This window comes from Lates calcarifer, linkage group LG8 (genome assembly GCF_001640805.2).
Source record: "Lates calcarifer isolate ASB-BC8 linkage group LG8, TLL_Latcal_v3, whole genome shotgun sequence".
NCBI lineage: Eukaryota > Metazoa > Chordata > Actinopteri > Centropomidae > Lates > Lates calcarifer.
In genome coordinates this window covers 9492293-9517282 of record NC_066840.1, presented here as the reverse complement: position 1 = coordinate 9517282, position 24990 = coordinate 9492293, and the positions used below count along the sequence as shown (strand labels likewise).

The window sequence follows — 24990 nt, the reverse complement described above, 5'->3', positions numbered from 1 at the left end:
CTCTCTCTCTCTCTCTCTCTCTCACACACACACACACACACACACACATAAATACACACACACACACACACTTTGACACACTGACCTACTTTCTCAGTGTGCGTGCACATAGCATCTTGTGCATGGGTCACGACACGAAAATAACACCCACACACACGCACACACACATAAACAAGCTGTCACAAGTACACGAGTCAAAGTGAATTGACTTTAATATGGTGAGGCAGAATCATGTCTATGCCCCCCGTTGATGTGGGTCCACCATTTAATTTTTCTGCTCGCATGATGGTGGTTGGAGATGCAGCCGAGCAGATCCATGTTTTCCTCCTCTCACGTGTACCGGCAGCGCCTGTCAAGCTGTCTCTAAAGCCGAGAGGAGAGCTTATTATGGGAGCTGCTCCTGCTGTCCTATATCAGCAGCAGCCAGCATTTCTCCAGTCATCTCCAACCATGGCTCCAAGTGAACGCGGTCTACTCCACCGACAGACCACGAATCCGAGAGGAAAGTGTTTTTAAGCCGTTAATGTAAGTTTATGGACGTTTGTTCTGTTTTTGAGTTTACATGTGTTTAATTTACCATCTGTGAAGATCACCTGAGAGCAATGGGAAACTCGTGGTAAATGTAAGGGTTGTGCTGTGATGTGGCCAGTTGTGCGTGTATTTTCATCGAACCTGCAGATGTCTGTAAACGTGTTTACCTGACGCCACAGGTGGTGTTTTTCCAGATCAGTGCGGCTCAGTTCAGTTCAACCTCTGGCGTGAAAGAGGAGTTTTTCTTCACAGAAACATGTTAATATTATGATGGTAATAATGCTGTGGGGAAGATGGGAATCATTTGAATATAAGTAAGACAGTTGATATTAACAACTGTCCAAACAGAATAAACAGACTTTCAAACTTCAAAATATGCTGTAAATAATGTTCTTTTTTAAAGCTGGACCAACAAGTCTGTAAGCAGACTGTTCAGTATTCACTGTTGGAGCCTGTAGCTGAAGCTTGGTCAGTGTGAAGTGAAGTTACATGAAATGATGCTCTTTTTGTAGGACACTAATGAAAAAGCAGGAGCCAGTGATGCCTCTCAATTGGAAAAGATTGTCAGCTCACATTCAGGTGAAGATTGTCATGCTGTGGAAAATAAGAGTCCCCTGTTATGAACCTAACTGATGAGGGGATGACATAGAGTAGATGAGGTAGAGGTTTCAGGTTGGTGATTCATGCCTGTGAATAATTACATCAGTATATACTGGGAGCGAGAGAAAGATTGCTTCCACAAGACTGTGAAAAATCTCAGTAATAAGGCTTTAGCATCACATTTAATTTGCCTGACAAGTGTTTTTTACAGGATTTTTGAGGTGAGTTTTCTATCAATTTATATTCAGCTCAGTTCATTGTACAGTGTTTAATTGCTCATAGACACTTGAAAAGGTTGTAACAGCAGTGGGGATTTTCAGGGTGAGATAATCAATTGTTCTGTATTTAAAATAAGCTTTTAAAAATGCTCTGTGGGAAAATGTGAAAAGTTCTTCAACAGACAGGTTATAGACTGAGTGTTACAATATTGGACTATTTCTTCAACATGGAGATGGGCTCTGCAGTAAATTTAAGTGAGACACGTCGTAATTCAGTGAGTGACTGAATAACAAGCAGCTTTCCATGTATTTTGGATTACCTTGGAAATAAGTGTCAGATTTATTTTATGTACATGCAGAAAAAAAATCAGCATAGGAGCAGATGAGTTTAGCAGTTAGGTTAATGAAAGTGAAGTCTGTACAAACCTGTGTTTATCACATCTTTTAAAAAATAACAACAATGTTTAGTAAGTAATTTATATGATATTTTACATGGGGTTAGAATCAAGGAAATTCACTGTTGAACAGATGATCAGCAGTGGTTATATGTCTATTGGAAGCATAACTTACCTCTTGCAGTAACCACCATCTGTTGTGTTTGTGGGGAGGGTGAAATGAACAATCCACCAGAATTCAGCCAGTTTCTGACACAATCTGAAAGTGATATGTTACTGAAAACAAAAAAATAGATACTGCAAATGTTTTTAATTTTGAACAAGTCTGATCCCACACTGTGCTGATTTGTTTCAGAATGAAACGAGGAAGGACAGGTCTCAAATCAAGTTGCCAGGCCTTCCCCTCCCAGGAGAGGGCTAAAAGACAGAAGCGGGGGGCGTCCAGCTTTGCAGAGGATTGGGGTAACCTGCCCCACCACGTCGTCCTGCAGATCTTCCAGCACCTGTCCCTTGTGGACCGGGCCAGGGCGTCGTCCGTGTGCCGGCGCTGGAATGACGTGTTTCACACCCCTGACCTGTGGAGGAAGTTCGAGTTCGAGCTCAATCAGCCAGCCACGTCTTACCTGCGCTCTACTCACCCCGACCTCATTCAGCAGATCATCAAGAAGCACGCCCAGCACCTGCAGTATGTTAGCTTCAAGGTAAAAGCCCGCCCTGCTGTCACCTGTTTCTTCTCCTCTTTCACCTCCCGTGGCCTCCTCTTCCATTTTCACAACACAGCTGTCTTAAAAACAATATGTGCCCTCCTTAATCCATACCATCTGCTGCAGAATCAATCATGACGCATCAGCTGCCTTGGCATCAGTAGGCTTAACACATCCAGGCTGAAATGATTCTTACACCTCCGTCTTTCCATCCCTCATTTTAAGTGTTTTTATTTTTTCTGCCTAAACGGTGAATCACTGCTGGTAAATCAGGTGGACAGCTGCATAGAGTCTGCAGAGGCAGCCTGTGACATTCTCTCCCAGCTGGTGAACTGTACCATTAAGACCCTGGGGCTGATTTCCACTGCACGGCCCAGCTTCATGGATGTGTCACAGGTAAGAGGCAGCCTCTGTTTTACATGCACATCTGAACATTTTTATCACTGCCATATTTGTTACACACAAAGAGCTGGTTTAGTCACATCAGGTACGCCGGTTGCATGTTAAACTAAAGACTGAGAATGACTTAGAGGTGGTTAAAAAAATCCTACATTTCTGTGCTCTCTGCTGAATTCTCTGGTTGATGATAAAAAGTCTAAAGTCCTAGTTCAGCACTGTTTGTTCCTCCTCAGGCCCACTTTGTGTCTGCACTGACAGTGGTGTTTGTCAACTCCAAGTCCCTGTCCTCTATCAAGATTGATGACACCCCAGTGGACGACCCATCCCTGAAGGTGCTGGTTGCCAACAACAGTGACACCCTTAAGTTGCTGAAGATGAGCAGCTGTCCTCATGTCTCCCCAGCAGGTCAATAGACTTGGTTTAAAATGATTTTTTTAGCTATAGATTGTTAGCACACAGAGAGTGTACAGGAAGTGAGAAGAAAGAGAAAGGGGCAATGATACGAATAACAAATGTCCCCGGCTGGGCTTGTAATGGGGAATTCCACGCACATGCCCAGTGTCTTAAATTCCTAGGCCGCAACAATGCTCCACATTGCTTTACTTTGTGACTATCTAACGGCATGTGGAAGCCAGACATGTCTGAAAAAAGACTAAGAGTCTGCAGTCATGCCACCAGCACTGTGAATTGTATTTAGACACAGCAATGCTGTGAACTAAATGCTAATGTTGCATGTTAGCATTGGCAATGCTAACATGCTGATATCCAGCATGTATAATGTGTACTATGTTCACCATCTTAGTGTCGCATGTTAGCATGCTAACATTTGCTAATTAGCACTAAACACTAAATACTACTGAGGCCGAGTGTTGTTATTTTTCAGTTGTCAATTGTTGTCAAGACATTGACAAGACAATTGTTGTCAGGATTCATTCTCCAGGGACCATGACTGTCAATATTACAATATTAATGACAAATCATCCAATAGTTGCTGAGATATTTAAATCTGGAGCAAAGTGATGGACTGATCAAAAGCACTGTCCTTATAGAGCCATGCTAACTATTTCCAGATTACCTGTTTTTTTTAAAGGGACTGCTTCCCATTCAGATCTTGTGACCAAACGTTCTGTCCACAGGTATCCTGTGTGTGGCAGACCAGTGCCACGGTCTCAGGGAGCTGGCGTTGAACTACCACCTCCTGAGTGATGAGCTCCTGCTCGCCCTTTCCTCTGAAAAACACGTCCACTTGGAGCACCTGCGCATTGACGTGGCGAGCGAAAACCCCGGCCAGACACACTTTCACACCATCAAGAGGAGCAGCTGGGAGGCTTTGGTCCGACACTCACCCAAGGTCAACATCGTCATGTACTTCTTCCTCTACGAGGAGGAGTTTGAGCCCTTCTTCCGTGAGGAAACCCCAGTCACCCACCTGTACTTTGGCCGGGCGGTTAGCAAAGAGATGCTGGGCCGCATCGGACTGAACTGCCCTCGGCTGGTGGAGCTGGTGGTGTGCGCCAACGGCCTCGAGCCCCTGGATGAGGAGCTGATCCGTATCGCAGAGCGCTGCAAAAGCTTGACGGCCATCGGGTTAGGTGAGTGTGAAGTGACCTGCAGTGGCTTTGTGGAGTTTGTGAAGATGTGCGGGGGCAGGCTCACTCAGCTGTCCATCATGGAGGAGGTGCTGATCCCAGACAGCAGCTACAACATGGAGCAGATCCACAGCGAGGTGTCCAAACACCTGGGCCGCATGTGGTTCCCTGATATGATGCCCACCTGGTAGGCTAAAACCAGAGTGGAGGGCTGTTAATAAAGTACATGACCTCTCTGGATACTAACTGTATGAGTCGTTTTAAGTGTGTTCACAGTCACACATTTTACTGTTGAACTGTGGTAGAACGTGTAATGTCATGTGCTTTTTTTGGACAATAAGTAGATGAGAGACAGATTCTCTGTCATCAGTGTTCTTTGCTGGCTGGGTCATTTCTAAAGCTTGTATTTCTACCTGCAGTGAATTTGATGTGTGACTAATAATATCCTCTGAAACCTTTTTCTCACTTAAAAAACATGCATCTCTGGATTTCTGTCTGGCTAAATTGTGAGCCCTCGGCTTTCTGTCTATGCATAGATATTGTGATGTGAACTTTTGGCTGCAGTAGGTTCTCTCAATTTGTGAAGGTCTGGATTTACAGTCACTCACTGCAACCTGTCAGCCATTGTGTGTACAGGATGTATATCTGCCATCTGCTGGTTGCCTGTGTTAAAAGCATCACACTATCATTTAACCTGAACAGCGTCTCATTCCAGCTCTTATTTTCTGGTAAAAGTATATTCACTTCACTTCACTCACTTAAGTATCAGCTCATCTACTCCTGCTTCAGTTAGTGATTTTCTATGTTTCCAAGGATTCAGTTTGAGAGTTAGACCCCCACCTGGACTCTGTGGTTGGTAGAATGAGCATTAACAATAATACAGAACAAGAGTTTCCAGTTGAGTCAGAGTCACGCCTTCATGTAAAACACAATGGGTCTTTTGTGTTCTTTCCTATTAATGTTTGTGTCAGCAGGAGACTGAAATATTTAATCCTAAACTATAATGTAACAGTTAGTTATTTAATTTAAAGACTATTAAATTGTGCTATAAAGTATTGAACTCAATTTTAGAAATTAAACCAGTCTGACAGGTCAAGACTGAGGACAAGTTTCATTTATTTATTTTTTTCACTAATGAAATTGATTTTCTTTCCATTCAAATTGGCATTTAAAGCTAATTTATTATGTTTACAGTTTGAAGTTGAAAGACTAAATCAAAGTCCCTTGTCATCCCCTAAATGTGTCCAGTAATCCTCCAGAATGAGGTAAAATGCAGCTAAACAACAAAATGAATCCTTCAATACAATGTGTTTAAAGTGGGAGTTCTGTTGTCACAGGTTGTAATCGTAAATATGCATAACATGACACAAGACACATTTCAGCACTTTTAAGAGTTATTTTTAAGCTTTTTGTATAATCATCTCAGATGTACTTTATTTTTTATTATAGATGGTCGTACCTGTTCATTGAGGAGCAGTGCCTAGAACAGATGAAGGTTTTGAGACCTGATGTCTTTAGTGTGTTTAAGATAGAGGCCAATGCACTAAATATCTGGTAATTAGGGTTTCATGTTTGACCATGATAAAGATAGATTAAAACAATTGTAAAGATTTGCTTTGTATTTGATATTTTGTCAGTTAAATGTCAAATATTCATCTCATGTTTACACAGTTTTCATGTATGTACAGTAGTGATAGGCTTGCTCAGGTCTGGAAGAAGTCTGCTTCATTGTAACTGCTCTTTCTTTTACTTATGCTGCAGATAATTCTCAGTAAAACTGTGTTTAAATAACATAAATGTTGTATGTTCTTGTGGCTCTGATACAGTGAAGCCTGGTATCGTGTGTTTTTCTGACTGTCCCATTTGACCTTTCTGCAGCTCTTTGTTTTCAACACTAGAGGGCAGCAGTGATCCAACTGGAGACAGCGGGACGTTATATAAGCAGAGCAGCTACTGTATAATGAAGTGTGCCAATGATAACTCAGCCCTTTTTACAAATGGATTTCAGGTTTGTGCACACTCCATTTCCATAAAAAAAGCATCAGACTTTGTAGCTTAGAAGCCTTTTCGTCAGATTCGTCTGAATTTACCTTTTCGCTTGTTTGACATTGCATCTGAAACACACACACGCACACACATCAGAGGAAAACAACATTTGATTGCAAATTAAACAGTTAGACAAAAATATACAAAACTTGTCACAGGCCCAGCCTATAAAAAAAAAAAACACATCAGATTTTTTTCCAACACAGGCGAGTTAAATGGAGAGTCTGTGAACCACACGTGTTCGCCTCTGTGACAGGATGCATTGTGACTGTTTAGGGTATCTAGGTGAGAGGAATATATTAAACCAGCTAAGCATTTTGTTCTGGAGAAGTGCCACTTTTTGGAGGGGTGGGTGGCATGACTAATTGGGTTACCACCGTGCTCTGAAAACCCATCAGGAAAGTAACAGGCTTATGTGTTCGCTATGGCAGCTTGTTATGATGAGCGTAAGGAGGAGAGGGCCTACATGCTTTTTGTCTGAGCAGTTTATTACAAAATGAACTCATCACCCCAATCGATGATTTGTCACAAGTCAGAGAAGAAGAGTATTTCTCCCTGATTGCTTTTATGTAAGACCACCTCCCCCACCCACCAGAAAAGGAGACATTACCCGGCACTGGGATGTTGGCACTTTTGAGCCACTTCAGAGTATTTACAGTTTTCTGGATAAATAATCATCTTAATGCTGCTTCTGTCCTTCAAGTTGCCAAGGAATCATTGTTTCTCGTGTGTCTAGGCCTCTGACTGTTTTCAGTGATGACATTCAGTGTGAATTCATCCCCCATGATGTCAGAGGTGGTGGAAGACTGGGGGTAAATGTCTGCAGGGGTCTCCAGGGTGGGAGAGGGTGGGGTGGACAGCCTGGAGCGTTTGACACACCCTCCACCCCTGAAGCTCCTCCACTCCTTGATCCACTGGTCCCTCGAGTAGGGGTCCAGCCGGTCCAGATGCCTGGCTTGCATGAGCGGGGAGGGGGCGATAGAGTTCCTCAGCACGTGAAACATGTACCTGGGGGAGAGAGCGTGGTGGTGAGAAAGTAGGCCAGTGAAAAATATGCGGCCCTTTGATGTAAATCAGAGCATTCCCTCTAAATATCAGCACTTTCAGACGCATCAGCAACCGAGAGGAAGACGGAGCTGTGGTGCAGTCGCTCCTGACCTTCACAATTAACATTATTTAATTACAAATCAGCCTCGACTCTCTATGCACCAGAACAACCTCACATTTTCATAGCAGTTAATGATCTGCGTAAGTCAAATGCACACTCCAAAATAAAACACAAATAATATAATTATGAGGTTGTATGGGTTTAAACAGGGGCAGACAGTGCCTCTTAACCTTTCTGACATGTGCCCCACAAAAATCCCACTATTTATGATCCCTTATCACAGGTTATGGATTGTGTCAAACAGATTTTTTTTTCTCAACCCTTCTTATCCTGTGACCCCCACCCCCAGATTTATCTTGGGGAACCACTGAACCAGAATATCCATCTCAAGTTGTAAATGGTGCTTAAACTTTTGGTCACAATAACTACATTAACTGATTAACTGAACAGAAAATGAATTGCTGACTATTTTAATAATCAGTCAGAAATTCCAAGCATTCATTCCAGCATCTGCAACATGAGGATTTTCTGCTTTTCTCTGTTTTATATCACTGTAAACTGAATAACTTTTGTACTGTTAATGAGACAAATTAAGACATTTGAAGTCTCTGTATTTTAAGAACAGAAAAAAACCCACAGTGGTATCTAATGATGATCATATTTCTCTACTGGAGAACTTTCTTATAGGCTCTCAAGTTTGCAGCACATTTTAATTAAATATTGTGACAGCATAACTGTGTAGGCATTTCTAAAAGTAGTTCAGTATAATACCTATATGGGTTGTTTTGGCAGCCTGTTAGTTATAGTACATTCATAGCAGCAACATTTATTGCAAGTCATCCACCTCTCTCTCTGTGTAGCTATTTATTACAAAAGGTTAAAATGTCCCCCACCAGGTTATTTGCTAATGTCAGAATTATTGACATTAAAAAAACATTATTTGCACATACAGTATAACAAGAGATACGAGTGAGGAGACAATATGGAAAGCAGGAGGCACTGTCAGGCCATATTCAGCTGCTTATAGGCTTATATAAGGGTTTCCAGAGTGACACACAGGGAGGGTGATACTGATCCTACCTGGGCAGCAGAGCCACCACGGTGGTGATGATGCAGATAAGGTAGAACATGGGGTCGGCCATCTGGCTCTGGAGGATCCAGTATGGGTTGGATGGAGGGTTGCAGGTGATGCAGGTGGCGCTGTAGGCCAGCGTCACAATGAAGAACACTGCCACACTGCCCAGCATGGTCAGCCAATGAACCACCGTCTACAAGACAGATGTACCAAAAAAAACAAAAAAAAAAAACAAAACAAAAAAAACCCCCAATCTGTTCATTCAATGTTTTTGGGGCATACATTTAAAAACAGGTGACTAATGTGATGTAGCACTAGTTTCTAGATGTTATTCAAAACAACAGTGTAATATATTAACTTTCAAATGCATACTGACTAAGGGTTTTGGCTCACTGGAGGTATACCATGATTAAATCTAGAAATAGATATCTATCAGTGCAGCACTCACCCAGGCTTTGATCTCTATTGACAGATGCAGCAGGATGGTAAATAGAGAAATTGTGTTCAAAGGAGTTCCAAAGGTAAAAACATCAATGTCTGAATCCTGGTAAGCCTGAGGGAGAAAAACACATGTTGTCAAATTTTAGGCAGAAGGCAGATAACTCAGAGTAAAATAACTCAGAGGACGCACCATGACAGATGTATCATCGTACAATGTGTAATCAAAGACGGAGTATTTAAATGTTTCTCTTACCAAGTATGGAATAAAGAAGCACACCAGACTCTGATAGAAGGCATCGAGCATAGAAACCCAGAAAGTTGAACGCTTGTATTCCTAAAACAACACACACATAGGTATGAAACACAAAACAGTACAAGACCCTAATACCACAAACATGCAGCTACTGAGCAGAAGAGTGGTTCTACAGTCCGGGAGAGTCACTGACCCCTGCACCCCGTCCGGTCCTATATAGTTCAGGGACACCCAGCAGCATCTCTGCAGAAACATCTTTGTCCATTATCCCAAACATGATGGGTGGCACAGAGGTGAAGAAGAGGTTGAAGAAAATCATCAGCCAGTAGTCGATCATGGCAGTGCCGGAGAAGCCGCAGAAGAACTGATACCAGAACAGCAGGTTCACGTAGGCCTGAGGACCACATTTAGCTCTACGTGATTAGATGACACATTCAGGCAGTAAGTTAAATCACACAGCAGAGTGCTTTAATCCAACGTAGCTACAAGACTCACCACATTCTTATAGAAGAAGTAAATGATCATGTTGGCCAGTCGCGTGTAGCACCAGTGTCCATGGACCAGGAGAAGTTTTTTCAGGTGTTTGAAGCGAGATATAGCAAAATCACTCGCCATGACTGCCTGCAGGTGACAAAGAGGAGTCGTAATGTGTCTTGGCCAGTGGGAAAACACAACATTTTCAAAGCCAAAGACCTCAGTTCAGACCTGCATGCCCTCCTGACCGGATATCCCGACGCCGATATCAGCTGCTTGGATCATGTTGACATCATTTGCACCATCACCTTAAGTCACAGAGTGAGTCAGCTTTACACAGACACAAATTCACTACTTTGTTAAGTATTAAGACATAAATTATTTCAAAATGCATTTCTTTGGGAATTTAATAGATTTGTGCAAAACATGTTCGTGTTCGTGTTATTTTGCCTTTATTTTCCAACATATTCTACCTAAAATAACTGGTATTTTTAAAATATCACAAGCTATAGTACCATGATTCAAAACAGACAGAACAAAAACCTATGTATTGTAACATTCAGCAGTGCACAATGGTAATCAATTTATTGATTTTTTTTGTTGAAAACTGGCCTAATGTATACTGACATGAAATGTTGCATAAACAGGAAATAAAACAATGCAGAAAAAATTACTCTCCACAATCTCTGAAGGGCCCTCTATCACTTAAAGTGATGCCTGAATAACATTTAGTGTGGTAATTATCTGCTATCATGATACCCTCAATTTTACAAAGTTTTTAATGTTTTTCTGTATTTAAAACGTTTTCTTCTGATCATAGGAGTAAGATTAAAAGTCCCAGATGAGTGCGTTTGTAATTGCTGCATGCTCAGGTTTCTTACCAACAGCGAGGGTCATGACCTTGAGTTTCTCCCGTATCGCCTTCACCACTCTGCTCTTCTGTAAGGGCGTGACCCTGCAGCAGAGGACGGAGCGGCAGCGCCTCGCCAGTTCCACGAAGCGGTCCTGCAGGTCTGACGACAGAGCCATGGTCAGGGTGCGTCCGTCAATCACCAGGGAGATGTCCGGGGTCGTGTCCACATTGCGAGGGTCTTGGCTGTACCTCCTCACCTCCTCCAGGGTGCAGTCCAGGATGGATGTACACGTGAGCTGGAAAACAGCAAATCTGCTTATTTTGTTGTTACGTGTAGAAAATTACTCAGCAAGAATTTTGATAAACATTTAATCATTTTAAAGTCATTTTCAAGCAAAGATGCCAAACAACTGCTGGTTTTAACGTCTTAAATGTGTCATTGCTACAAAGTTTGATTTAATTCTATTAAGTTGCATGCAAGGTAGTCTGTGGTTATCAAGACAAAACACAAAATGAAAGACTAACTGTAGACTGTAAAAAAAATTAAAAAAAATAAAGGACTATTCCTCTGCAGATTATGGTATATGCTGCTAAAATACATTATTCTGCTGTTGAGTCATGTCCATGATGTCTGACTATAAGTAGTTGCCAGACTCATCTCTGTTGTCTGTAAATAACTCCTGTTTTTATTCATCTAATCTATCTGATGCTGGCTAAATTTCATTAGGGGTGGTAAGGCGATGATGGTGGGAGTGCATCCCTCAGGTGGTCATCGAGTTACAGTGGTAAAAATAGTTCATTACCAATAATATGCCTCCACTCTGGATCATGAGTGAAGGGGTATTTCCTCTGAGGGTTGAATATTAGACTGGTAATTAGATACGAAAGCATTAGATATTGTGTTGAGAGTAGCTCACTCCATTCATCATCAGTGACTAGTCCCGTCTGAGAGGACCAGCGGCAGCCCCTTTGTTCCAGAAGTCTCCCTGTGTATCCGTTAGAGCCGACAGGTAATTTTGGTCCATCTGAGGCCGGGGTTGATTAGACGTGGTCAGGTTGTTATGAAGGGCTCATTCCTGTGCTACCAGATCTTTAATGACCTCAGGGAAGCAGCAGTGCACCACACCTGACACCTTATCTTCCTCTGATCGAAATGTGAGGGTTTGACCTTTAGTTAAAAATGTAAAAGTGGTCAAAAAGATTTGGCCACTTGGACTTAAGGGAGACAAGCTCTGAGTTAAAACCTCTTGAACTTGCTGCTTGGGAAACACATGACTTCCTGAATGACCCTGAAAAAAAAAGTTAGCGCTGCCCTCTGAAACAAGCTGTATGTGATGAGTGAAATATAAACTACTTCTTGTTCTAATGTTTTTAAAAAGGCCAATGTTCAGTCAGGGTTTGTGTTTCTTGTTAGATACTTATGTTCCGGGTCTTAACTGTTTTTACCTTATGATCCATTAATTTGCTAAATTCACTCACCTCCTACTGAGTGGCTCAAACATTCACATTCAAACATATACTTGTAAGTGGAAAAGAATTGTTCTTAAAAACAGGATTCCTCTCACTTACGTACTATATACTTTATATCTTGAGACACTTGCACAAACAAGCAACCTGTCATCAGCTATAACACACCCTGTTTTATACATCTTTATGGAGACGATACTTTACTTTTAAAAAATTCCACAAAATCAATCCCCCCTCTTATTAAAACAATTTGACAGATTTGGTAAGAATTCACAATATAAAAACAACTGGTTTAATTCAGCACCACTACCTCTGAAAGAACTCTGATATTACAGACTCAGAACAGTAGTACAGAAACGATTAGTTGATTAATCAGTTTCTCAAATGACAAAAAATTCTAACTATTTTGACAATTTCAGCTTTTACAGTGTGAGAATCTTACACTCATAAACTGAATATGTTTGGTATTTTGGAATGAACAAAAAAAAAAGAAGAAGTAATTTTTCACTGTTTTCTGAGGTTTTAGAGACCAAACAGTTAATCAATTGAATGATAATATAACTGGCAGATTAACCAATAGCAGCCATACATCATACAATACCAAAAATTGCACTCTTTGTTGTGAAGCTGAAAGCAGACAGAATCATCAAATAATAATATGTTTGCCATCACATTTTTTAGTTCATGTTTGATTTACTAAAACTAATTCTAATTGTAGTCTAATTGTAAGAAATGCATCACTAACATTTATCATTTCACATCTAGCAGTCAGGAAAAGTAGCTCTGGATCAACCAGGTTAACCTCCAGTGAGGCCGACAGCGGCCTCCTCACCTTGTTTTCGCAGCTCATGTTAATCACCAGGTCCTCCTCCTCCAGGAGCCTGCAGGCATAGCCGATGTTGACAGCTGTCTCCGGCTTGTCACCAGTCAGCACCCACACCTGGATCCCTGCCTCCCGCAGCGCCACGATGGTGTCTGGGACGCTCTCCTGGAGACGGTCCTCGATGCCCGTCGCTCCTGCAGGAGGACGTACAGTAAGTTACACACTGAGCTCATCACAAGTGTTTGTTATTTAAGTGTGTGTTGGGCTGATGTATGTTACCCAGCAGGGAGAGATTTGTCTCCAGCTGCACTGCACTGTCCATGATGAGCTCCTCCCTGTTGTCTATAGCAGCCAGAGCACTCTTTCTGTTAACTAGCCAGCTTTCATATGCTTTGTCACTCACAACCTGCAGCACATGCAGAGAAAAGACTTAACAGAGCTCTTGCTGTATAGGGGAATGCTGGGTAATATTAGCATATTACTATATGCACCTTCTTTGTAAAGCATAGTGTACGCAGGCCCTCCTTAGCATAGCAGTCGAGGTGATGCTGAGTATCAGCTGCTATATTCTTCTGACTCCCACTGAGGTGCTCTGGAAATAATATGACACAGATATAGTTTCATTTTGAATTATGAAGTGAACCAGAGTGTTGACTAATGCATGTAAATAATAAATGTGTGTAAATGCACTTCCACCTGCACATACCTGCATATGGTGTACCAAGTAGCTCCATGATGGCATAGTCTGCACCTTTAGTGTACAGCACATACTCTCTGGTGATTGGGTGTCGCACCAAAACTGACATTCTCTTCCTGTTGGAGTCAAAGGCCAAGGTGTCCAGCACCTCAAACACCAGTTCCTCCCCAGACGGGAGCCTCACAGTCACACTGTCAGGGGTGCGGCCCAGCAGAATGAAGCCATATGCCTTGGCCGCGTGCACCAAGGCGGCCTCGTCTGGACTCTCCGCCTCATAGCTCAGATTATCTGAGGTCGCTGCAGGCCTGTTGTACCGGGACAGTGCATGGAGCGTACATGTTTGGAGCCCATTGGTGTCCCCAGTCCCCTCGGTTTTTACAGGAGGATTAAAGTGGTCCTCCTCTATAACTGAGTCCTCCGAGAGGGTGCGATTTTGCTTTGGTTTGCGCTGCCAGGAGGTAAAAATATGGCGAAGAGAGCCAGCCTTTTTCACCAGATTGGACACAGTATCCAGTGGGGTGTTTGTCTGGCAGGAGCGTGAAAACCAACTCACCTGAAACAGGAATTTGTATGTCATGCAATGATTTCACATAGACATTTTGCCTATATACACTCACCAAATATCTCCAAAACAACTTTGTCATCTATTTCCACTCTGTTTCTTTTTTGTGCTTTTTCCTTTAATTACAAACTCAAGGGAAAAACACGCAGATTCCTCCCATCTGCCAGACCTCAGAACAGCACAGTCAGGAGCAGCCAGTGCTCAAATTAATAGAGGCTACCCTGATTGCCCCTGCAAATCTCCCTTTACCATGTGGCTAATTTAGTGAAGACTCTGAACCTTTACAACTGGGGCTTTAAAGATGAAAGAAAATTAGAACTGACCACTGATGAAAGAGGAAAAACTTTAAGCTAAATGATCTAAGAAAACTAAATTATTTGAGGTTAATAAGAAGAATTTAAACTTTATTGTTGTGTGTGTCACTGATTAAATTAGGGAGATTTCACTGCAGCACTGCAGCCACATTACTGGACAGTGGGTTTATAGAGCTGTAGAAATCATACAATAATGACTTTGACATTTAATAAATTCTCTGCAGTTTTTTTAGTTGAAAAGTTTGTCATAGTTTTATAAGTTTGCGCACTGGGAATTTCACAAGAACATATCCTTCGTCCATCTTTTCTCTCCTGAATGTGCCCTTCATCTCTACATCCCATCCACAGCCACAGTAAACGGAACACTCACCCTCCGTCTCTGAGCTGTTGCCATGGAAACCATCACAGTGTTGCAAATGGCGAGAGCCAGAAAAAAGTCCAGGTAGGGATCTGTCTGCCGGCTGGCACCGCCGCTGCACTCTGGCCTGCTAATCTGCTGAAGCAGCTTCCTGTCTGGAATCACCTCAGTTTCCTGTTGGAGTAAAAGTTAATCAGTTTGTTAATTAAAAGCTCACGTTGATAAACTGATTCTTGCTCGCACTCAGCTTTCACTGATTTGATGCGACAGGACTGAAAAAAAAGTTTTTTGGCTTTTAACCTTTTCTCCCAGTTTTGTTTGTGAGGAAAGATTACAGGAAGGACAGACGGAAGGAAGGGAGGGAGGAAGTTTTCATTCATTCATTCAACATTATGCTCCATTAGAGGCACAGCGTGAGGAAACCTAAAGATGGGCACTGTGCTGCCTTGCAGCCTTTTTCTGTCTCAGCCTGTTTCTCCAGGCCTCTGCTCTTTGCCCCCTGGACAAAAATAAACACAGAGCTACTGTACTGTATACCAAGACAACGGTGACTAATCTATAGTGCACGTTTACAGTTTATGTGACATCAGTGGTCTGTGCCAAATGGTGCCCAGCATGACCATATGTCCCGTCACAGACACAGGGGCAACTCTGAGCCAAAATGGATGTGCTCATCACTGACACCTAACAGCTTGACCATCTGCAGCAGGGACTGGGACCATGAGGCCTTTTGACACAGGGAAGGGTGAGATTTAGGTAAACAAATGGCATCTTGAGGTCATCTAAGTGTTGTTTCAGTCATGAAACATATTTAAGGAAGGGTCTCTTATTTTGAAACTGGTCAATGGTTAAAAGTTAGATTTTTTAAAATTTCGTAGTTCATGCATATACAGAGTGAATGCTGCTAATTACCTGATAACTGGAAAACTGTTTGAAGGAAAGAGGGCTGGAGCAGCTGCATTGATAGATAGATTTAGTCTACTTATGCAATGATGACACAAACTTAAACCTTTCAATTTTTGGTTATTAACCTGTCTAGATTGTATCCTGCTCTCTGCCCAGTGCTGGTTCCTATCCACTGTGATCCCTGAGCATGCTAATAGTTCTCCTCCTGGAGACTGAGACAAGACAACATTTTTCAGAGTTTCCTCTACTTTCTCTCTTTGTTTCTTCTTCTTTTGCAAGCAGACACTGATTTGATTTAAGAGTCACAAGCACAAGCATTTTTACCGGCTCATGAGCTATTCAGTGAGATACTGATGACCATTATGCTTATGGGTGCTTCCAGTGACCCTTCATTGACTGCCTTTTAAAGTAATATCCAGACATGCAAAGCCATGACCACACTGACCCACTCTGAATTAAATATCTGCCTTTTCCTTCTGACTGAGCGATCATCTTACCAGTGGACTGCTGAAGGCCACATCGCTCTGGGCATTTCCTGAGACCTTGCTCTTGCGTCGGCTGCCATGGCGATGCTGTCTGTCTTCAGGGATGGTGTCCTCAGCATTCAGGGACCATCCAGTCTGTGGGGGTCGTGGCCGCTGGTTGAAGATGACCTCCTCCTCTGTCTCTGGTTCATCAAGGACAGCGAGGCGGACGGCTGCAAACAAACCCCAAAACCATGTTGATACAATACATACAATAAGTACTGTATATGTCCTGTATGTCAGGTCAGGTTGTGTTCATATGTGGGGGCCTTAACAACAACTGCACTGTTTTAAGACCCAGATTAGACAGGTGGAAGGAAAGACTCCTGAAAACCCTTCACTTAGACAAAATAAATGAACCTTGGGAAGAGGAACCCAGCTCCAGGGTAAATAGATCAGTAATACAATTAGGCAGTACACCAAATCAGATTGAAGCTAAGTAGCACAAATATGAGGCAAAAATGGATGTCTTAGACACAACACACAGGGGGGGATAATAATACTGATAAGTTTTCACTTAATATGTACTCTGTCTGATCACATTGTGTTTCAGCAGAGAAAAGAACCCCACACTCTCATTTAGCCTATATCCTGATTGATATATATATGGGGTGGACAAAATAATAGAAACTCATGTCTGTACAACACAATACAATTCAACAGTGCCACAGCCTCCAACATGTTGGATAAAAGTAATCATTTAATTCTCTAGCGACTTCTAAGATTGTGCCACTGGGGACCATGAACGCCAAATTTCATGCACAGTCTGTTGAAGATGAAGTGATACATTCACATCAGGGCTCTATATGACAAGTAAAGTAAAGAAAGGTGCATCATCTACTCATTTTGTATATAAAACGTCTCAATGTGAAGGTTTACCGTTCTCTTTGTGTGGGTACTCAGTGCCCATGATGGAGCATCGCCGAAACACCATCTTATTCTCAGTGAGGGTGCCAGTCTTGTCCGAGAAGATGTATTCAATCTGTCCCAGGTCCTCGGTGATGTTCAGGGCCTTACACTGCATGCGGCTGTCTGTCTCCTCATCGTACAGATCAATGTCATTAGTGATGAAGAAGATCTGACCGATCTTCACCAACTCAATGGACACGTACAGGGAGATAGGAATCAGGACCTGGAGAGGAGAGGAGAGGAGAGGAGAGGAGAGGAGACAGGGAAGGAGTAAGTGGGGAAAAAAAGATGATCAGGAAAATAACAGATGTAAAAGGAAAAAATGGAAAGATAAAAGGAAGAAAGAGGAGGAGAAGAGATTGAAAGATGTGATGAGTAATTTAATGATTTTCACATCAATAAAAACACACTCCCAACAGTCCTTATTACTCTCTCTCTCTCTCTCTCTTTCTCTCCCTCTCTCTCGCACACACACACACACACACACACAGTCAGACTCCTCCACCTGCAGCAGGATGATCATGGTGAAGAACATGTAGAAGCCAGACAGACTGGGACTGTCCAGGTGACCGTTGCTGTCAGGGACCAGGTAAGGGGGCACACCGGGCAGCGCCTGCAGCCATAAGAAGTGACCTGCATGTGTGAGGACAGGGGGATTAATCACACCGCCCGGCGCACAGGGAGGAAAGCTATTTTTGGCACCACACCTTCCCCTGTCTCCTCCCTTTTCTCCTGGTATGTGTTTGGGCCTGTGGCCAAAGTGACTGAGGCTTCTTCTTTTTTTTTTTTTTTATTGGAAATTAAATGTCTCCTCATAAACGTAAAAGCATTAATCATGAACCACTCTGTGTAGTGGTTTTCATCACTGACCTACTGCTCCGACGAGACACATGCTAAGGAGGAGAATGACGCAGAAGATGACGTCTGTGTTCAGCTTCCGCTCCAGTTTGCTGCGCTTGTACCTCGGCCCATTGTTGTTGAGCATGGACTTAGTTTCATGGCCTTGAAGATGAGATCAGAGGGTGTTGATTCACATAGTCATTGAACACCCAAAGGAAATCTTAACGTGTGCTCATTGTGGGTCAGTTAATGCAAGGTCAGAAAACAGGGTCATAGCTATCTGAGGTCATGACTTCTATAATATTTCTATATTCTGTTTTTAAGATTGATTCTGATATTTTTAGCCTGGTTAACAACATGGATAATTAAATTCTATACAGACATTTGTGATCCACAGAGGATGAATCTTATCCTTCAGTGATCCTTTGACTTTTTCTCTCGAAACTCCAGCAGGTCAAAGTTTTCACAAATCAAATAAAATATTTCAACATCCACTTGGATGGACATGCACAAACATTTGTACAGTCATGGTTCCCAGATGGTGCATCATTGTAACAACTTTGGTGATCAGGTATATTTTAATCTAGTGCCATAATCAGATCAACACTACTAAATATCTGCAAAGCTAATGACATTCCCATAGCATAGCATAGCATTTTTCTTGCTAGCTTTTTTTTTTAGAGTTTCACTGTAGTGATTCAAATATTTAGGGTTGTGGATTCATGACCTCAGTTTTTTTTTCAAAGTCAAGGCAAGGGCCCTGAACAAAAACACTACAAGCTAGAGGTTATAGCAGTGAAGCAGCTGAAAAATAAAGAATATACCTGCATACACCACAAAGCCAACAGCATGGTCCGTGTTTCTCACTGTGCAGCCTCGCAGCAGCAGACTCTCGATGCCGGCGCCCACCTTCTCCTTATCAGGTTTCTCTCTGCGGCAGGAGAAAGTGAGAAACCTCCTTTGTACTGTCAGATCTTGTTAGATATTCATTACTTCTTATATATACCCCATTAGCAATTCTCCTGCTTTACGGCTATACCTGGACAGCATGGGTAGACCATCTGTAAGACCTGTGGTGCCTGAGGAAATCGATTATAGTCTATTACAGCCCCAATAATGCCTCTGGTAGCATCAGAAAATGCAGTGAGTGGGTTGGAATTAGTTTTGCTTGGCTGCTCTGAAAGGCTCAAAGAAACTGTTTGGGGGATCCATGTGATCTGTATATTTGATACTCACACGTAACACTTGAAATGATTCAGATTGTTGTTGGGCTTTTCACACACTACGATGCCGCTGAAGCTCTCAGGGTCAAATTCAGAATCCTGTGAAATAAGAAGATGCATAGCACACTACAGGATGAATGGAAAGTTTTCAGATGTAACTTAACCTGAACTTCAAGAATAGTGTGATGATTATTTTATGTATGAAAGACAAGTGGAGTACAAAAATATTCATTTGAACTATGTCATCCAACAGGTATGCTTTCTGTCTGTCAGTCTTTGACATATTATAATGAGCTGCAGTTACCGTAAGTAATGTCAAAACATGTCACATTTGTTCTGTTAAGTGTCAGTCAAAAGGAGGAAGACAGAAGTGAGGCAGCACCAAGGGAATGGAAACAGAGGACTGTGAAGAGAGAAGAAATTAAGGTGTAGTAAATACTCCTCACCGAGTTGCAGAGGCCTGGCACCACCTTCCTCTGCTTCAGGTTGGTCTCTCCGTCCAGGTTGGCCGTCTCTATGTGGCAAACACCGTTGGGGTCCGATGTGTGCATGAGAAGGAGGTCTGCGGGGATGATCTCATTGCAAAGCACCTTCACAAAATCCCCCACTCGTACGTCTTTCCAACGCCTGTCTATATACTGTTTCTCTTTCCTGAAATTAGAGACACCAGATATCAACACTCATTACAGAAAATGTTTCCCTGGGTTGTTCCCGGGTGGCTTTTACATCGATATTCATCATATTTATTGACTGCCATATTAGCATCATGGGTGTATTTTGCCTATGTTTATGCAATCAAATAAAACATAGACTCACTTGTTATGGATAAAAAAAAATCACAGTATCATCTTCAGTTAGGGAATACACAAAGCTAACAAATGAAAAAAATCAGAGCTGTTGTCTTTGGAGAGCAGCCCAGATGTGTTTTGTGTGTTTCAGAACAAGGTAATGTTTAGAGGATGGATGATGCACAACACAATACACTATGAGCTGAGGCTGTTCCCAGAGAGCCACATGCTTTTTGGTCTGAACCTGTACGTCAAGCTGGCTAACCCCCAGTGACAAAGAGACGCAGGTATGCTGCCCTGCATGTAGGACCTGATCGGGTGGCTGCTACACAACACCACACCTCACCCCAAACAAAGCCTGCAGGAAGGGGTTATGTATTTTTAGTGTGTTGTGTGTTGATTAGATGTAACAGGTTGCATAAATATTCTCTCACCTGTATGTTTTACAGGATGTATGTTTTCAGGCAACCTAATTAACAGTTTCCAGTCATGGAAGTGCGTAATGTGTCCTCAAGTCATGTAGTCAGTTACATCCCAGAACATGATCCGGATGTTTTTAAATGTGTGTCACTCCAAACTGTTTTAAAGGAATAGTTTGACATTTTAAGAAATGCACTTTGCTTTGTCGGTTGAGAGACAATTATTTGATTGATACTACTCACATGTTTATACAATAAATATGAAGGTGCAGCCAAGAGCTGGTTAGCTTAGCTTCGCACAAAGACTGGAAACAGCTAGCCTGGCTCTGGTGACAAGACCCACCTAACATTTCCTTTAAAGCTCACTGAGTAACTCATGATATTAATTAATATTGTCTTGGCTGTGGTTTCTTGGCAACTGCTCACAGCCAAACAATAGTTTACTCCTCTTTACCCCTGATAAAATGGTGAATTGTCATTTTTACACCACTCAGTTTTCATATAGATTAAACAAACAAGACATTACATGTTAATTAATGAGCTTTAAAGGTGCAACTAAGTAGATTTTGTTTTGTTTGACAGGGCCAAGCTGGTCTTTTCTCCCTGTCTCCTGTCTTTATTCTAAGCTAAACTGGACGGCTGCTCTCTGTAGCTTCATATTTACATGGACAGACATGAGAGAAGTAGATCTTGTCATTTAACTCTAAGCAAGAAAGCAAAGAAACATATTTTCCTAAATTTATGCCTAAAAGCTCTCATGTGCTTTACCAAACAAAGTTTTTCTCTGTCTAACCATTAAATCATTCTTTTCTGAACACACAACTCATCTTTAAAGTGATGAAAAAAATGTTTGTCACTCTTGTGGATTTGGCCTCCTGATGTGCCTTTGTGATAAAACCTAAGAATATGTAGTATTTTGTAGAGAAAACAATTCTTTAGAGATAAAGTGACTCTTTACATAGATAACGTGTTTGGTGTGATAGTACGTGAGATATGAGTCACATTCATACATGGTATGTTTGAAATGAACCTTAAGAAAATGGACTGGAACAGCTTGTGAGATGTGGTGGTGGTTTTAATGCTCTACAGTGAACAAACAATAAAAACAGATATGTCTTAACAACGCAATAACACGACTTGGCACACAGACAGCATGATTAACAGCTGGTGTGTTTCGTGCTCGGTGCATTTGAGCTCAGGTGGATTGACAAGAGTTTGAGATTGAGACGAGATAAACGGGATGACCCTGAAGATAAAAGCACGTCATGCTCAAACACACACTTCACACCTCTGTCAAGCATGTGGGTGACAGGTGATGGGAAGTAAAGGAGTGCGTGCCAGAAGATATGATGAGTTAAAGTTAAATCCCTCCCATCTGACCGCAATCCATGTGAGCTTCTACATAAACTGCATATGTGTTCATGTGTGTTTAAACTGGTTTCCTTGTGCTGTCAGATGGACAAGCTTCACCTAGATACGCAAGGAGAAAGACGTGTGCGGAAGCCTAAAATTTATTCTTGAGGTTCCTCTGGAAACATTTGTATACTTCAAAAGAAATCCCAGCCAATCGATTTTGTTCTAATCTTTACAAGCCCAAAATGAAGCTTTAGCATCCCCACCCAGTGAGCCACGAGAGACCACGAGAGCCTGCTCGCCATGACTCAACTGCTGTTTATCTGATTGCGTGAGGCAGAGACGACTAGTGTCCGCTAACAGGCCCAGAGGGACCAGCGTGTTCTCTGAAGTGTCCGAAATGCTGCGTCTGGAGTCTGCACTTCAGGGCCACCTGGACCCTATCACCACACACACACATACTCGCACGGACACACACACATGATGCAGGCTTTTCCCCCTAGCTGAGGCTGCACTTCCCAGCATCCCTTGCTGACTCTTGTTGGGACCTTTTCGAAAGCAAGCATCCGCTGGTTAATGATAAAACCTTTTCCAGAGGTCGAATCTGTGAGGATTCATCGTCAGAGGTGTCTCCAGTCTCACATCACATCCAGAGGAAATCCACATCCCCTCCTCCCACTCTACTCCAAAATCCCAGCAGCAAAAGGGTTGAAAATGACAGTGTTTATTCTCCTTTGTGAATTATTCATTTTTCACCAGTAGTTCAAAAATAGATAACCGCTAACCTTACTGTCTTTGCTGATGCAACACCCAGATGAGGATTTCATCAAATGTGCACAATGTGATGGTGAGAGATATTGTTGTGCGGCTCTTCAAAAGAGGAATAATCTCCCACACATTTTCTATTTCTAAGTCAGAAATTCCCACGGGGTGCTGAAACGCAGAGGAGGTAAAACACACACACACAATCGCACAGATCTACACACACTCACGCAGACATCAACAACACGCTGGGTGATAAGAATCACAAAAAGAGATGTGAAGGTGTTTCCACTCGCCACTTCACGCATGTGGTGGTACACTATTTTGTCTTTGAGTCATTTACCTGCTGTAGATGAAGCACGGAGTGTTGTTGAGCTTCCTGTCCGACTGGTACCTCCTGAAGTCCTCCCAGGCGTCCTTCAGGGCCGTCAGAGACAGGATGACACAGATGGGGATCAGAGCAACCTCGGGCTGGAAGGCGTTCACCACTGGGACAAAGTTCAGAATAGCCAGGCCCACAAAGTAGATGTTGGCCCAACGGTGAAACTGCTCATAAAGGTTCATGGGGATGAAGAGGAGGAGGGTGTATTTGGTGGTCTTGATGGCATTGCTGGGGAAGTAGCGGTTGGGCTGCTTGGCCTTATCCAGCCCCTCGTAAGGCAGATTGGACACCAAGTTGCGTAGGTCCTTATCCCTCGCCCTCTGACCTCTCAGAGCATCCCTGACCACAGCCAGAGGGCTCCTCCACGTCATGGCTGCTCTGTCAGTTTTCCTTTTTTTTCCTCTTCTCACCAACTTTTCCTTCCCATCCTCTCAATACTCCCAGCTCCAGTGAGTTAAAGTGACTCTCCTCAGGCCCATCCTCTCCTTCAGTGATTCTCTGCGAGTGTGCGAGGCCTAATGCCAGGTTAAAACCTGTGACAGCACACCTAGTCCTGCTCTGAGTCCGCCCCTTGCATTGACAGGTGTGTTTGCATTCCTTGCACTTGAGCTGTTAAAGTCTCATGTAAATGAGGCAGCTAAAATCTAGCTGTGAGTGCTCTAGTGACTCAGGTCATTTCAATTTTGCCATCATTAATCTCATTTCAGCAGAATTATTGAACCAGCAGCGTGTTTTCAACCTTTGAAACAGTCCCTCACATCCCAGAGTTGTGAATGAGTGACACCTGTGCGGTTTAGCAGCCTTTTACTGTCATTAATACTTTACACACTGATGTTGTCCTTGAAAATTAAACACTAAAAACACACTGATACAGTATAAACAAGACTGACAATCCAATGTTTGCAGAGCAGAAAATTGGTGCACTGGGTCATAAGGAGATCAGAACTGACAACACAACACCGAGCAGAGCGCCACGACTGCTCGGGGCAAACATATATGAAGAGTCTGCAGAGTGTGAATGAGCACAGCAGAGGGAACATACACACCCCATACAGGAGTGTACAGATTGAGAGTACAGTCCACAGTGTTTATAGACAAGGAAAAAGGGTTGGATTTATTTCAGAAAGAAAATTCACCTCCCTCTCATCCACAGAGAAGTCAGAGGTTGCGCGCTTAGAAACTTTCTTCAGCAGAGTAGATGCTTGTAAAATTGTCAAATTTTCACATTGAGGGCTAACATCTTGATCATGTTGATAATATGCATTTACATGCATGTGTGTGAAAGGCTACAACAATGCAGCTTCTTGCACAGATGGCATGCATGTAGGATGCCTTCCACTTCCTCATGTTGACATATGTTGTCTTTTCCAGAGCAAGCTGCCAAACCTGTTTAAACAGGCCAGATTTGCACTGGGTCACTCATTAATTGTGCTTAAATATAAATTCCAGACATTTATAGCCACAGTAATGAAACTAACACGTGCCTGGTTGGTATTTGAAACACAACATAGAGATATAATTGGAAAATTGTTTTCAAATGGAGAAGCATTGGCATCCATTTTCTTTCTTCTGTTTTTTTTAAGGATGCCATGCTCGAGCTCGCAGGTGATTTACAGTCAGAATTTTAAATGACTTCCTGTTTTGTCCTTGAACAGCCGACGCAGGCAGGTTCATCTACTCTGGCAGCTCAGCGTGTTTTTCCATCAGATACGTGTATAGCAGGGGGAGTGGCGTGATGCGAGTGTGCCAGACTCACCCTCTCACCCGTCCCAGTCAGTTCTGGCTGGGTTTGGTTTGGCTGGCACGCCGACTGCACAGTGGCGCAGCTGTGAGCCCACACTACACACACACATACACACATGGAAAGAAAGAAAAGACACTCTTGGAAACAAAACACACACACACATACACGATTCCACAGAGCAGAGGTCTGTGCATTCCTAATTACTCCAGTGACATGGAAACACTACAAAGTAG

General features: G+C 42.6%; 2 protein-coding genes across 2 annotated transcripts; one reads left to right on the top strand and one right to left on the bottom strand.

The window, feature by feature from the left end:
- The first annotated feature begins 186 nt into the window (after nucleotides 1-186).
- Nucleotides 187-6436, top strand: fbxl3l (F-box and leucine-rich repeat protein 3, like). The gene is made up of 5 exons (XM_018675739.2): nucleotides 187-525; nucleotides 2100-2445; nucleotides 2722-2844; nucleotides 3081-3252; nucleotides 3984-6436. Exons 2-5 carry the CDS (start codon nucleotides 2101-2103, stop codon nucleotides 4625-4627), a joined length of 1284 nt encoding a protein of 427 aa, XP_018531255.1. The 5' UTR covers nucleotides 187-525; nucleotide 2100; the 3' UTR covers nucleotides 4628-6436.
- Nucleotides 6437-6574: 138 nt separating this feature from the next.
- atp10b (ATPase phospholipid transporting 10B) lies at nucleotides 6575-23544 on the bottom strand. Its single transcript, XM_018675738.2, has 21 exons — nucleotides 22975-23544; nucleotides 19756-19960; nucleotides 19323-19408; nucleotides 18911-19017; nucleotides 18117-18248; nucleotides 17752-17879; nucleotides 17217-17469; nucleotides 16311-16510; nucleotides 14920-15081; nucleotides 13683-14226; nucleotides 13468-13568; nucleotides 13256-13382; nucleotides 12986-13170; nucleotides 10715-10982; nucleotides 10065-10141; nucleotides 9855-9980; nucleotides 9553-9753; nucleotides 9360-9440; nucleotides 9114-9218; nucleotides 8671-8858; nucleotides 6575-7490 (listed from the first exon to the last, which is right to left on the bottom strand). The coding sequence occupies exons 1-21, from the start codon at nucleotides 23382-23384 to the stop codon at nucleotides 7181-7183; spliced, it is 3996 nt and encodes a 1331-aa protein (XP_018531254.1). The 5' UTR covers nucleotides 23385-23544; the 3' UTR covers nucleotides 6575-7180.
- Nucleotides 23545-24990: the final 1446 nt, after the last annotated feature.

Coding starts and splice junctions, on each gene's coding strand:
- fbxl3l (XM_018675739.2), top strand. CDS start 2,101: ATGAAACGAGGAAGGACAGGTCTCAAATCAAGTTGCCAGGCCTTCCCC. Junction 2,446..2,721: donor TGCAGTATGTTAGCTTCAAG/GTAAAAGCCCGC, acceptor CTGGTAAATCAG/GTGGACAGCTGCATAGAGTC. Junction 3,253..3,983: donor TCCTCATGTCTCCCCAGCAG/GTCAATAGACTT, acceptor TTCTGTCCACAG/GTATCCTGTGTGTGGCAGAC.
- atp10b (XM_018675738.2), bottom strand. CDS start 23,384: ATGACGTGGAGGAGCCCTCTGGCTGTGGTCAGGGATGCTCTGAGAGGT. Junction 18,249..18,910: donor TGGCTTTGTGGTGTATGCAG/GTATATTCTTTA, acceptor CTCATCTTCAAG/GCCATGAAACTAAGTCCATG. Junction 9,441..9,552: donor GGACCGGACGGGGTGCAGGG/GTCAGTGACTCT, acceptor GTGTTGTTTTAG/GAATACAAGCGTTCAACTTT.